Source organism: Lagenorhynchus albirostris, chromosome 10 (genome assembly GCF_949774975.1).
Source record: "Lagenorhynchus albirostris chromosome 10, mLagAlb1.1, whole genome shotgun sequence".
Taxonomy (NCBI): domain Eukaryota; kingdom Metazoa; phylum Chordata; class Mammalia; order Artiodactyla; family Delphinidae; genus Lagenorhynchus; species Lagenorhynchus albirostris.
Window position 1 is genome coordinate 89,223,521 of NC_083104.1, and position 12,633 is coordinate 89,236,153.

The following is a 12,633-nucleotide window of genomic DNA, read 5'->3' on the forward strand; positions in this document are numbered from 1 at the left end:
CAAAGAAAGCAGTTTCTGCACTTAAAAGGTTTAAAATCTTGGTATCCCTGAAAGGTTTGTGCGTTGTTGAAATCTTTGTCCTCCCTACTGAGGACCCAAGTGCGCACACCTCCCTTGCTCCTGCATGCTTGATAACCCCATTTTCATACTGGAAGAGGGCAAGTACATTTTTAGGCCTTAGAATATGAATAGAGGCAAGAATGATTAGAAGAAAGGAACTAACATATACTGAAGAGTTCATATGGCTGACACTATGTTAGGGGCTTTGCACACATGATCCTCATAAAAACTCTTACTGCTAACTATTGTAACCCCATTATAAAAGAAAGCTTTAATAAGGCTCAGAGAGGTTAAGTACCTTGCCTAAGGCCACACAGTAAGTGGCAGAGTTCAGAATCTAATTCCACAGACTTGCTAGTGTTTCCTTTTATCAAGTTCTTATTCACAATTTTGAAAAAAGGGAAGCTAGTGTCTCTACGCTTTTAAATTCATAAAAATCTTATATAATTTTAGCAAGAAGAAATCTATTACATGAAATGAAGGTACAATTGTATCGTATCCCAATTTTACACGCATATGGTATTTTAACATTTGCTAGCTATGAATTAGGACAGTTCCAAGGCAAAAACAACAGATTGGGGCAAGCCCAATTAGACTGTTTTTCTGCATCACGTTAAAGGCAGTCCCTTAGGACGATGTAATATACTAGGAGAAGCGAAATATTTTTTCCTACATTTGTTTATCCAGAAGAATCTCTTTACCATTAAAGTAATACTGCTCATTGTTGCCTGTGCAGGCATACCTGCTCCAAACATTTTTTGGGTCATCACATAGATATAATGACAGAATGTAACGATTTAGAATGATGTATAAGAGGGTAGAAACTGACCTCTTTCTTTTATGTCTTTCCTTAGAAATTTTAAGAGTGAATGGAATGGGTAAAGCAAAGTAGGTTATTATGAGTGCCTTGAGTCATGGACAGACTGGAATGAGAACCAAGGTGAAGGAGGACTCAGCATCTTGCCTGTAGTCTTGTCCCAGCAGCTGCAATCCACAGTCTCACTTTTGAAGCCCTCTCTCCTATGCATCGTCTGCTAGTAAGACCTTCCCTTCTCCCACTAGATAGTATTTCCATGACCTTTTGTTGATATTGTATTACCCTGTCCTCTTTACTTGATCAGAGCTCCTGGAAAATTGGAAAGTGGTGAAAAAGAAGGAGAAACACACCACGCGTGTCATGACAACAATAGCCGAAACCTACATAACTTTTACAGCTTACAAAATACTGTTTCTCAAAATGGGGTTCCTGGCGGACTTGTCTTAGGTTCCCAGGGAAAAGCTAAAATGCAGATTCCTTGTTCCCCCCCTATACCTGATGAATCAGAATCTCAGTGGAGGGGAGGGAGGGATGGGTGGAACTCAGGAATCTAAAACTTAAAACTCTCTTCCGATGATTTTTTAATATATACCAAAATTAGAACCATTGTCTTATAAAATATTTTCATATATGTTACTGTTTTGTATCGTTCAAGAGCCCTCTGTGCTAGGTAATTATTAATATATACCCATTTTACAGATGAGGTGATTGGAACGTGCAAAAGTTACTTGCCTGAGGAGACACAGCTAATTAGCTGTAGAGCTCTGAGTAGCACCCAAGTCTTTTGCCTTGGCCACATGGTCTGTGACCCCTCCCCACACCATGAGGCCTCTGTTGAATGGATTTAACAGAGGATATAACAGTGGAGGATAATACAGGGTTCAAATTCTTTCATGCTTTTGGTTTTGGACTTAAAAATTCATCACCAAACCCGAAGTCACATAGATTGCCTCCTATGTTTTCTTCCAGAAGTTTTACAGTTTTCCATGTTACATTTAGTCTATGATCCATTTTGAGTTAATCTTTGTGAAAAGTGTAAGCTCTGAGTCCAAGTTCATTTTTTGGTACATGGACATCCAATTGTCTCAGTGTCATCTGTGGAAAAGACTATCCCTTCTTCACAGAATTGCCTTTGCTCCTTTGTCAAAGAGCTTTGATCCTTGTTGTAAAAGTACTCTACTTCTATTCTTCTTTTTAAAAGGCAGCCAGGGGCTTCCCTGGTGGCGCAGTGGTTGAGCGTCCGCCTGCCGATGCGGGGGATGCGGGTTTGTGCCCCGGTCCGGAAAGATCCCTACATGCCGCGGAGTGGCTGGGCCCGTGAGCCATGGCCGCTGAGCCTGTGCGTCCGGAGCCTGTGCTCCGCAACGGGAGAGGCCACAACGGTGAGAGGCCCGCGTACCGCAAAAAAAGGCAGCCAGGTCAGTCCTAAATGTAATGACTATTTGTTTAGGATTAGGACCCCATCCTTTTAGGAAGGAACATGAGGTAAGTTGTAGATGAGAATATGACCTAAACCCCCTAAGAGTGAATTGGAACAGAATCCATCCATACTGAGGTTTGTGGCCCTGGATTAGAGAGAGAAAAACCAGGTTCTAGACCTGACTCCACCATTCACATTTTGGGCTTGTCTCCTTCACTGGAAAACTGGGGGGATATTACAAGACATATGCTTACTTATCATATGATTAGTAAGGTAATTACTAATAAGGTTACTCATCATAGGATTCTGCTTCGAGGGCCCCAGATCATAATAAGGGTAGTGAAACTTCCATCTGGAAAAGGGTTTCCCATTCTGGCAGCAAGCTTGTTCTTTCAGAACTGACTCATGAGGATTCACTGCATTTCTTGCGGCTGATCTATGATACCCACGTCACTTCACCAGTCCCAGAGAGCAGAGGCCTAAGACACATGCAGAGACCTGATCATGCAATCTTCCTGAATACCCCCTGCCTGCGGCTTACGTCCCAGACCCATCACATCCTGAGCCTGTGTAGCCATCCCTCCTAGCCCCATGTTTTCATTTCTGACACTGAGGTGTCTTTGTTTACTTATCCCAGCTGGGATCAGGAATGTTTCTTTCTTTCTTGGAGATACAGGATCCGTTCAGCCTCTCTTCTCTCCTTCTCAATCTCTCCTTCCAACTCCCTCTGCCCAAGGCTGACCACACTCCCTCACTCTCAAGAACACACAGCTTATCTATTTTCCATGTTTAAGGCAGCCAAAGGCTTTAAAAGATAATGAAAATCTCTCAACTGCACTGTTGAGTTGCAAAGAATTTGCTAGAATTGCTGGCACAGAGAGTTACAGGAATGTTCTTCTAGTACTTTGTGGTCTGGAATCCCTGGAGGGTCAGGAAGCTACAGGAAACACAGACATGTGAAAATAATTATACTATAGCAAGGGGTGTGTTGGCTCTTTGGGGAATGAGGGGGAGAGGCATCATATACTTCTTGCAGAAGAGGGGACAGTTGGGTCTCACAGGATGGTGAGGAGGTCAACAACAGGCCTAGACTGGGAGTGGGGGTGAAGGGATCCAGGCAGGGGTAGCACCAGGTACAGAGGAAGGGAAGCATAAAAAAGCGTGCCATTTTGGATGTGGACAGATCAGCCCTACCCACAGATGGGCAAGTTGACTTAGCTGGTTTGGCTGGCTGGGCAGGTGCCCCTCCCCCCACCACCACCATCTTCCACGTGTGTCCTTCCTGAGCCTGCTCTCTTCTTAACACTCAGGAAATCAATCATACTCTGTCAAGACTAGAGAGATAAGCATGCTTTGCCGTCTAGCACCAGCAGGACGAGACCTTCAGTGCAGCTGAAGCATAGACTGTGCTTAAGGGCAGCCAGAAGTAAGGGCGAGAAAGGACTGGTGGGAAATGAAAGTTGAAGGATCCTTCCACCCAGGTCATGGGGGCAGGAAAAGGACCTTGCCTAGCCCTGGGTTCTTCTTCTATCTTACGGCGCAGCTCCAAGGAGGAAGCCACGCACCCCGTGTGCTGGGGGGATCTGAAGGAAGCACGTGGATTGCTGCGCTCATCCAGCGATGGCAGTGACTTTTAGGAACCGAATGGCTGGCACCCTGATCTTGGATTTCCCAGCCTCCAGAACTGGGAGAAATCAGTGTTTGTCATTTAAGCCACCCAGTCTATGGTACTTTGCTATGGCAGCCCCAATTCACTAAGACAATAAGGAATTCGGAAAGAGTGACGTGTTTGCAGAAACCATAAAATGCTGTTTCAAATCTACTGCACTTGAGAGGCAGAGAGGACAAGAAGGCAGTTGGATATATTGGGCTGAAGCTCAGCTGTGAGTCAGTGTAGATGAAGGGGCAAATGAGTCACTGAGCGCTCTGGGAAGATAGATACGCTGTTAAGGGGATATTCTTAATGCAGAGCAACAAATATTTTACCATACCCTGGTTAAGCACTGTAGGGCATGCAAAGATGAATTCTGCATAGGCTTCTATCTTAAGGAGCCTACTTTGTTTTAATTATGGCCATGGACTCAGGTCCAATATGTACAAAAAGTATTTCTAAGAAGTATTGCTGAAGTAAGGTGTAAAATTAATGTCTACAAGTTTAGGTCTGTTTCCCTGGCTTTCTCTGAGGTTTGACATATAAGTACGTACCCCTTTTGTTTTCATTCTTTTTTTTTCTTCGGATTACTTATGAGATTAAACCAAATTCTAGGATATGATAAACATGAGAATTGATTTACTTGCTCTTTATTTTCTATCTTACTTTATGCTTAAACATAACATGGCTAAATCATAGCTGTGCAAAAAATGAAGGGTGCATCTTTACGAAAATCTCCAATCTCAGGAATTAAAGTGGAGAGAGAATGGAGGAAGGTTAACACAGTTGACTTACTTTTTAGAGCAAAACACCTTTTAAAAAGATATTTTCCTGTATGTTGGTTAACTATTTTTAGGTAAACACACACACACAGAGACACACACGCAGCTACAGTCTCTCAATTGACTGCTAAAGCTTATGAAATGTGCAGTAAATATTTAAGAAAATGCTTAAAATATTTAAGAAAATATTTAAACATTTAAGTAAATATTTAAGGAATATTCTAAAATATATGAATTTGCATGAAGGACAACTGCAGGACTGCTGTACGCTCCTTTAGAAATTAAACTTTGGAATAAAAGATAAAATTTTAGAATTTGAATTTAATAGGCATGCTAAAAGTGCTGATATGCACTTTATAGCATCACAAATTGAGAAACGGTAATTTAAAGCAAGTAATGGTATCTTGTTTCACCAGAAATTTGTATATTTTGCCAATAATTTTGTAATATCTTAGAAAATCTCTTTCTAAAGTATGAGATTTCTTATTGAAAAAAATTCAGATACAGTGGATTCATATAGAAAATTTGTCTTTGGTCTCTTTATTTAAACATTTTAATTCCTCTTTAATCACATTTTAGCCTCTGGCATACACGTAACACATTTTGTTCTTCCCCCAGAAACTGATGTGTTTACTCTTTTATGGACTCAAAGGGGCTTTTCAAATTAACTTCAATTTTTATGGCCCCTTTTTCATATCCCATGTGTGAATTTACTGTGCAGACTTATGAATGATGGAACCACCTTCAGCAGCTGACTATCGAATTGCTTTGCTTGGGTGAGTATAGAAAACCTTTGGCAATGTGGTTCGGACCCGAGTTTAGCACTTAAGCGAAACTTTTTAGAACTGGCCAGGATATAAATCAATATGAAGGAGGCACCTGAACGCAAAAACACATTTTTAAAAACTCATTAAAAATTATTTTCAATTAAGTTTCTACGACCGAAGTTCATCTCTCTTGAACAAATTAGTTCCCTTTTTAAGTTTTATCTTTTCAAGTATCTATTGTGTCAGTGCTCAAGGAGAACTCTAAGTAAAATTACAATTTTAAAACCTTTTGGGCAATGATTCCAATTAATATAATTAATATTTTAGCAAAATGTCATGGGCTGTAATTGAAAGAAATCATCTGGGTCTGAAGAGTACCTACTGAGGGCAGCCCTATTAAGATTAATTCTGAGGTGGGTAAATTAATTTCCTGGACTTGCAAAGCAGCAAAGGGAAGCTTTTCCCTCTTCAGAAACCTGGAGGGGTTGGTCTTTGGCCCTGTTGAGGCCCAAGGACTATCTGGGCTGATTACCATACATATAATTAAAGTGCATCAGCTAGAAAGGCAGAGCCAGTTCTATTTGGCTCCGAACTACTGTGAAATAATTTTTCTGTCTACATTATTTACCGTGTGTGTGTGTGTGTGTGTGTGTGTGTGTGTCTGTGTGTTTGTGTGTGTGTGTGTGTGTGGCGGAGGGGAGTCTAGTTTCCCTTAATATCATTCCGCTGCCTTCTTGGGATTCGTGCTTCCTCTCCTAGCAGACACCAAAGAGTAGACAAGATTTCCCTAGCATTCAAACTAGATTTTCTTTCCGTTCATATCACCATTTTCAAGACACATTTTTCATCACCTGGTAAGAAACACTGTAAATAATTGAGGTGATCCATCAAGAGACCCATTCTTGATAATGAAAAATTGCATAACTCAGTAGAAGTCAATTAAAAACCACGAACTTCACAACCCTTTGCTCAGTGAAGATTTATTATTATAGAGGCATTTAATACAATCGATTATGGGGTCAAAATTTTTTTAAGTTCTAAAAAGTCAGTTAAATCTTGACAATAAACTTAAGATTTACACAATATCAAAGTATATTAGTTCTTCAAAATGAAAAGTTTTTTCTTTTCCCTCCTTTAACACAAAATGCCTGAGATGTTCAGGATTTTAAAACCACACGAGAAACAACAATCCACGGCGAGATTTTTTTTTTCCTTTGTAGGTTTTAAATGATTCTTACTCTTTGGTTGTGCCTATACAATGAAAAGTAGACAACAAATTAAATGAGGTAAGTCAGGATATTTTTCTCTGTTAAACCAAATATCTGAATAATTAGAACTACCTACAAAATGACTCAAAATGTTTTTGTTACCTGGTTACTTGGTTAGGACACAGCCAAAATTTAATAGAATGAACTATCTTATACAACTGCATATAATTAAGAAAAAATAAACAGTGACTTTGTTTCTTTAGAGACATCCAATGCTGTGTGAGTGGCCAAGGGGAAAATGCCAAGTCTCTCAAATGTAACATGCATAATACTTTTCTTGCCTTTTAGTGGTTTTCCATGGCCCACATATGAAATTAATTAAGGAGCAACACCTATCTTCAAAAATCAAAAATACTTATTTTGAGGTACCTAGTCTCCCAGCATAAGTTTAAAGTGTGCTTAGATTTAGGTGGGATATGGTACTCAGGCCTGACAGACGCCTAACTCCAGCCAACAGAGCACATGTGACTTGCTTCCTACTGAAATTAAACTGCCAAATAAAAAGGAGGGATTGTCCCCTTTCTTAATAACAACGAATGCAATCGTTAGAATTCTTCAGGTTTGGAATTCGAGCACAGCTCTTGTGTTTTCCTCTTGATGTGTGACAAGAATGAGTAATATCAAAAATAAAAATAAACCTCATTTAAACAAGCAGTCCTCTGACTTTATAAGCCTCAACATCAAATACAAATTCTAAAACTACCTAAGACCCGTGAAATGTCAAAGCTGAGGGGATGACACGCTGGAGACAGGGGACAGACTTTTTAAATCTTTCAATTTTTTTGAAACTATTAGCATTAACTTTGTTCATTTCTGTTGAGATATTGCCACTTCAACTGACTACGAGAAGCCACATTTCATATTCATATAAATATTTGACTTTGACCTCATAAAAAGTCCCTTGGGTCTATAATACTTTTATTCTTGTATAACCTAAAACAAATCCTTTCCTTTTAAAAATCAAACAGACCACGTTACACACACAGTTGACTATTTACAAAGCACCCAATTAAATCCTACTTAATTCTCTCTCACTCTAAAAATTCCATCTAACTGGTGGGTAGAGTACTGATCACATTAAATGCATAATGCTCACAAGCCCTGAAAGTCCTATCTAACCTAGAAAACACTACCTTCCTTAAAGAGAAAAGAAAGTCTTAAAAATAAGTGTAAGGTTTTGAAGAAATGAGACCAGAAATCACAGTACAAGACAGATAAATCTACTTTAATATTCACATGGAAAAGTTACACATCACAAGAGATTGGACAGTAGTTTAGCAGTTAACTAACATAGCTATAGTGAAAATCATTTTTATAAAAAAATAATCTAGATGCGGTCATCAGAATTTTTGGTCTACTTAAAGTTAATGTTTGAAGATCGACTTTTACCCCTGCTTGAAGGATTTGCCATTATGCCTTTCGAATTTTTTTCTCCCACTGTTGCCTATTAATATTCTTTGGAGGAAGGAAAGCAGAAAGTGTTCATTTCCAAGAGTTTGTCCTTTGGTAGCAAGCAGAGAACATTTTTCATTTCTATGATTTAAATAGTCTGTACAGACATGAAACTTAGTGACATTAAGCTTTAGTGTAAAATGAAGAATGATAAGTATTTTTTCGCTTTGATTAAAACAGTAGATTTCCTAAACTCATAAGGATCCAAGCATTTCCCCATCCTGTAAGCAAAATCATTCAGAATCCATTTTGACCTCAGTTAAAAAACAAAAAACACACACTTACTCTTTATATATTACACTATCAAACCCTGTACTTAAAAACTGATAAAGCATATTATCAACATGTATGCTTCAAATACAAAGATTTCAATCTAGGTTAAAGAAAACACATTTGAATGGACTCAGAACAAGTTTATTTTGTGATTAAACATCTCATGCAGTCATGCAGGACCACTAGCTATAACTGTTACTTCCGAGTCTACAGGACACTGGGCAAAACAAAAACAAATTAAAAGCCAGGCCAAACAGAAAAGACATTCAAGATACCAAGAGCTCTTCAACTGAGCTGGAAAATAATTTTCCAAAAGAAATATTCCCATAGATTAAAAAAAAACACACACATAATATTTACAAAAAAATATTTAATTAAAAATATCTTATAATTACAGTAGTCTATTAAAGCATATACTTTCTCACACTTATAGAACATCTCTATATATACACGGTATGAAATGTCACTCAGTTATCTATACAATATGTAACATTCCTGCAGGGAATAGAAAGTTCCCTGCCCCCTTATAATCATCTATTTTAAACAATAGATGTAAAAAAAAATATCTACAATGCTCTTGTATATTAGTAAAGCTTCAAAACAAAAATTGAGCTCCTTGGTCACAAAGTCGGATTTGCTCTTGATCTTTTATCAGTCCTGTCACACTTAAGCTTAAAAGTTTAACTGCACCTCCAAAAAACACAGAAATGTACAATTCACAGCGGTTATAAATGAGACGAAAGAGAATACGTATGTAGAATGTTTATGAACGTGCAAAAAAAAAAAAAGGATGAAAGTTTTATTTTTCTTCCCTCTCTCTCTTGGAATGACGAGTGAAACGTTTCTAGGATTTGCTGATGTTTTTTTCCTTTCCTCCGGTGGCTTTTTCTCTAACTTCTGCTCTTCCCCCTCCCTTTCTTGTGCTCCTGGCTCGGGCTCAGGCGGCCGCACACCTGTGGAAGAGGAATGAATAGAGGGGGTGTGTGAACCTTCCCGCTGCAGACTAACTGGCGCCACCGACCAAACTCAAGACATGCTTGATCAACAACCCAAAACAAACCACCGGGTCAGACTACACTCGCAGTCCGCCGCCCGGCCAGGCGCCGAGCAGGCAGCTGCGGGCCCCCGGGAAGCCCGAAGAGGGGATCCGAACTCCCGGGCCCTCCCTGCGTCCTCCTTCGTGGGTGTCAGAGTGCGCGGGGGGGGGGGCATCGGGCACCACGCCCACGAGGGTACCCTCCCTCGGCGGGGAGAGGGCAGTAAGAGTCCGCCGGTCGCTGGGGGCGGCACGGGGGGTGGCGGGAGCGTGAGCTGATCCGTCTCCATTTAGAGTGAACCCCCAGCTGCTGAAGCTAAGCTTCACTTACTAACTGGGTGGCAGGGAGAGAGGGGGGGTGTCCACCTCCTTGGGAATTTGCCCTCAGAAATGCTGGAGGCAAAGAACGCCGCTGTGGAAGGCGCCGGGGACGGGCGTCTCTGGCGACCGGCCACACGAGAAGGGAAACGCGCGCTCACCTGGACAGCTAGGCTCAGCGGCACAAAATGCTGTCGCCCTGCTTGTTCACCGCGCCGGCCTGGAACAGCAACGAACACCAAGGGAAAGGTGAGCAGGCGCGAACAACGCACTCGCCACGGTCTTCCTTGATTCGTTCTCGGAACCCAGGCTGGCCCGCCGACGCCCCCATCCCAGCCTACAGCCCTGGGGACGCCCCCTTCCCCGAGCACAGGCTGGACCTGACAGCCCACGGTGCGCACAGCCCTAGTCCCGCCCCGCGCATTCACCCGGCCTGTGCTCGCTGCACCCAGCCCGCCGCTGGCGGCCCCCGGCGCCGGAGGAGCAGGAGGGTGCAATTGTCATTCTCGCCCCTGCCCCGAGGAAACGGGAGCGCCCGCGTCCCACCATCCCGCCACCGCCCTCCTGGACTCCCACGGGGTCCGCCCCGGGCCGGCAGCCGGCCTCTCACCGGGTCGGTGTTGAGCGCCGTGAGCGGGGTCCGCGGCGGCGCGGCCGGACAGGTCCCGGCCGGGTGGTGCGGCGGCGCCGGCGGCGGCGGCTGCCTCAGCAGAGCCGGGTGCGTCTCCAGCGCCAGCTGCAGGTCCAGGATGTAGTCGATAACGTGCTGCAGGATCTCCACTTTGCTCACTTTCTTGTTGGGCGGGATGGTGGGCACCAGCCTCCGCAGGCGGCTGTAGCAGTCGTTCATATCGCACTGCAGGCAGAGCGCCGGCTCGTCGGCCGCCGCCTCGGCCGCCTTGCAGCGCGCTGCCGCCGCCGCGGCCGCCGCTGCCGCGGAGCCGCCCAGGCTGTGGCCGTGCTCGGCCAGGCAGCGCAGCGCCAGCTCCCCGCCGCCGCAGCCCGACGGCGCCTTACGGCCCGAGGGGCGCACCGGGCTCACCGCCTTCATCGCGCGCGCCCTGCGCGAGCGGACCCGGTGGGGCGAGCGAGGGAGGCAGGCAAGCTCCAGGCCCCCGCCCGCGACCGGCTCCGCTCCTCTTGCCTTTGCGCCCCGCGCGCTCGGTCCGCGCTTGGGGCACCGCGAAGCTCCCGGCGATCCCGCGCCCAACAATTGACAGGAGGGTCGCTCCGGGTTTTGCGAGGCGATCTCTGCTCAATGGGCGACACTCGGCCGAGACCAAAAGGCAAGAAAAATCAAAAGCACCGGAAGGAAAGCAGCCCACCCGGTTCCCTAGTCACTCCCTTCGGACCTCCAACCCGACTGCCGCCGCTCCGCTCCCCCAGCCCAAGGTTTCCCCGCTCCGGTAACCGACCCACAACCGCACCTCCGCTACGCTCTCGCACGGCCCGCCGCGCAGCTGTATTTATAAGCCGCGCGCCCCGGGGGCGGGGCCAACGCGTTGGCCGTGTCGCCGGGCGAGGGAGCAGAGCTGGGCTGGGCTCGCGGGCGGGTGCGCGGAGGGAGGCGACGAAGGCTGGGGCTCCGGGAGATGCTGGGGGGCGGGAGCTGGGCAACCCGAGTGGAGGGGTGGGCGGGGTTCTGGAGTGGCCAGCCAATCAGGCGGACGGTGCCACCTCAGGGAATGGCGCTCGGGCCAATGGGAAGGGCACTCCATTCCGTCAACGCCGTGGGTGGGGGCTCTGAGAAAAGAGAGCTGGGTGGGAGTCGGGCCAAGCTGGTGAGTGCCTTAGGGAGGGGAAAAGAGAGGGAGAAGTTCCTGCGAAGAACTGCGGGAATGTGCGGCTGGAATTTACTCTACCCCCGGCTTAGGCGGCTGAGGGAGCGCTGGGCCCTGCTCGAGGCTCTCCTGTCACTCCGAACAGCGCGGCACCCAGGGACCCTCCGCCACCCGTCACTCCATCCCTGGGATTCCAGCGCCTTAAGAAGGACGCTGTTCAAGAAGGCACGTTCGTTCTCCTCTCTATTTTCCCCCTCCATTTCTTTATTCGCCTTTTCACAATTGCCGAAACCATAATGATGGAATGGAATGCGGAGGCTTTCCGTTCCTGTTTTTAAAACGTTAAAGCTTAGGGGGAAAGAAAAAGAAAAAAGAAAAAGAAGGCCAAATGCAGATTTTTGGTGAAGGGACGTGTAAGTAAAACCAAAACGTCGTAGGGTTTTTCTTTTACCCATCTAGATGCAAAAGTGGGCTCAAGAAATGCAGTTGCCTTCAGCATTAAATTAGGGCACGTAAATATTAAAAATGCATGGGCACGGAGTATTTAAAATTTCACCATGACATATAATATTAATCTGTTTTATGTAAAATTCATACCTGTAACTTAATGTAGGCCATTAATGCACTGCTTCACGTACCCCGCTTTAAATAAGATACTGAGAATGTCCAGAATCTCCTCCTTTTGCAACGAAGCATTAAAATTCACACTTCCAGTCCCTGGAGTCCTGCTTGGGCCCCACCCTGCAGAAAAGTCTGCTAATTAAAGACGTTTCTGTGTTAGATTTCTAATGGGAAAGCTGTCCTTCAATGGCTCAAAACAAAATTGCACAATGAACTTTGATAGGGCCTTGTGTGTACTCTGCAAGAAAAACTTGAGCCCTTCAGATAAGAAATGAGCATAAAAACTCTGTCAGTGGGGACATGAATTTTGTGTGCCTTTACCCTGCAAACCTCCCACCTTTAGACAAGCTGGGAGATGAATTAACTCAAGAATTTTCTTAATTTATA

At 44.6% G+C, this 12,633-nt stretch overlaps 1 protein-coding gene across 2 annotated transcripts; it reads right to left on the reverse strand.

The window, feature by feature from the left end:
* Positions 1-7,969: 7,969 nt before the first annotated feature.
* Positions 7,970-11,297, reverse strand: ID4 (inhibitor of DNA binding 4). Of its 2 annotated transcripts, XM_060163589.1 has the most exons (3): positions 10,455-11,296; positions 10,006-10,064; positions 7,970-9,443 (listed from the first exon to the last, which is right to left on the reverse strand). In XM_060163589.1, exons 1-2 carry the CDS (start codon positions 10,893-10,895, stop codon positions 10,020-10,022), a joined length of 486 nt encoding a protein of 161 aa, XP_060019572.1. In that variant the 5' UTR covers positions 10,896-11,296; the 3' UTR covers positions 7,970-9,443; positions 10,006-10,019. The 2 variants fall into 2 exon arrangements, with proteins under 2 accessions (XP_060019572.1, XP_060019571.1); XM_060163588.1 differs by lacking the exon at positions 10,006-10,064 and having other exon boundaries at positions 10,455-11,297.
* Positions 11,298-12,633: the final 1,336 nt, after the last annotated feature.

Excerpts from the sequence above, each read along its gene's own strand:
- ID4 (XM_060163588.1), bottom strand. The coding sequence starts at position 10,895 with ATGAAGGCGGTGAGCCCGGTGCGCCCCTCGGGCCGTAAGGCGCCGTCG. Across the intron at positions 9,444-10,454 it reads CGGCGCTCAACACCGACCCG|GTGTGCGGCCGCCTGAGCCC; the intron begins GTGAGAGGCCGG and ends CCTCTTCCACAG.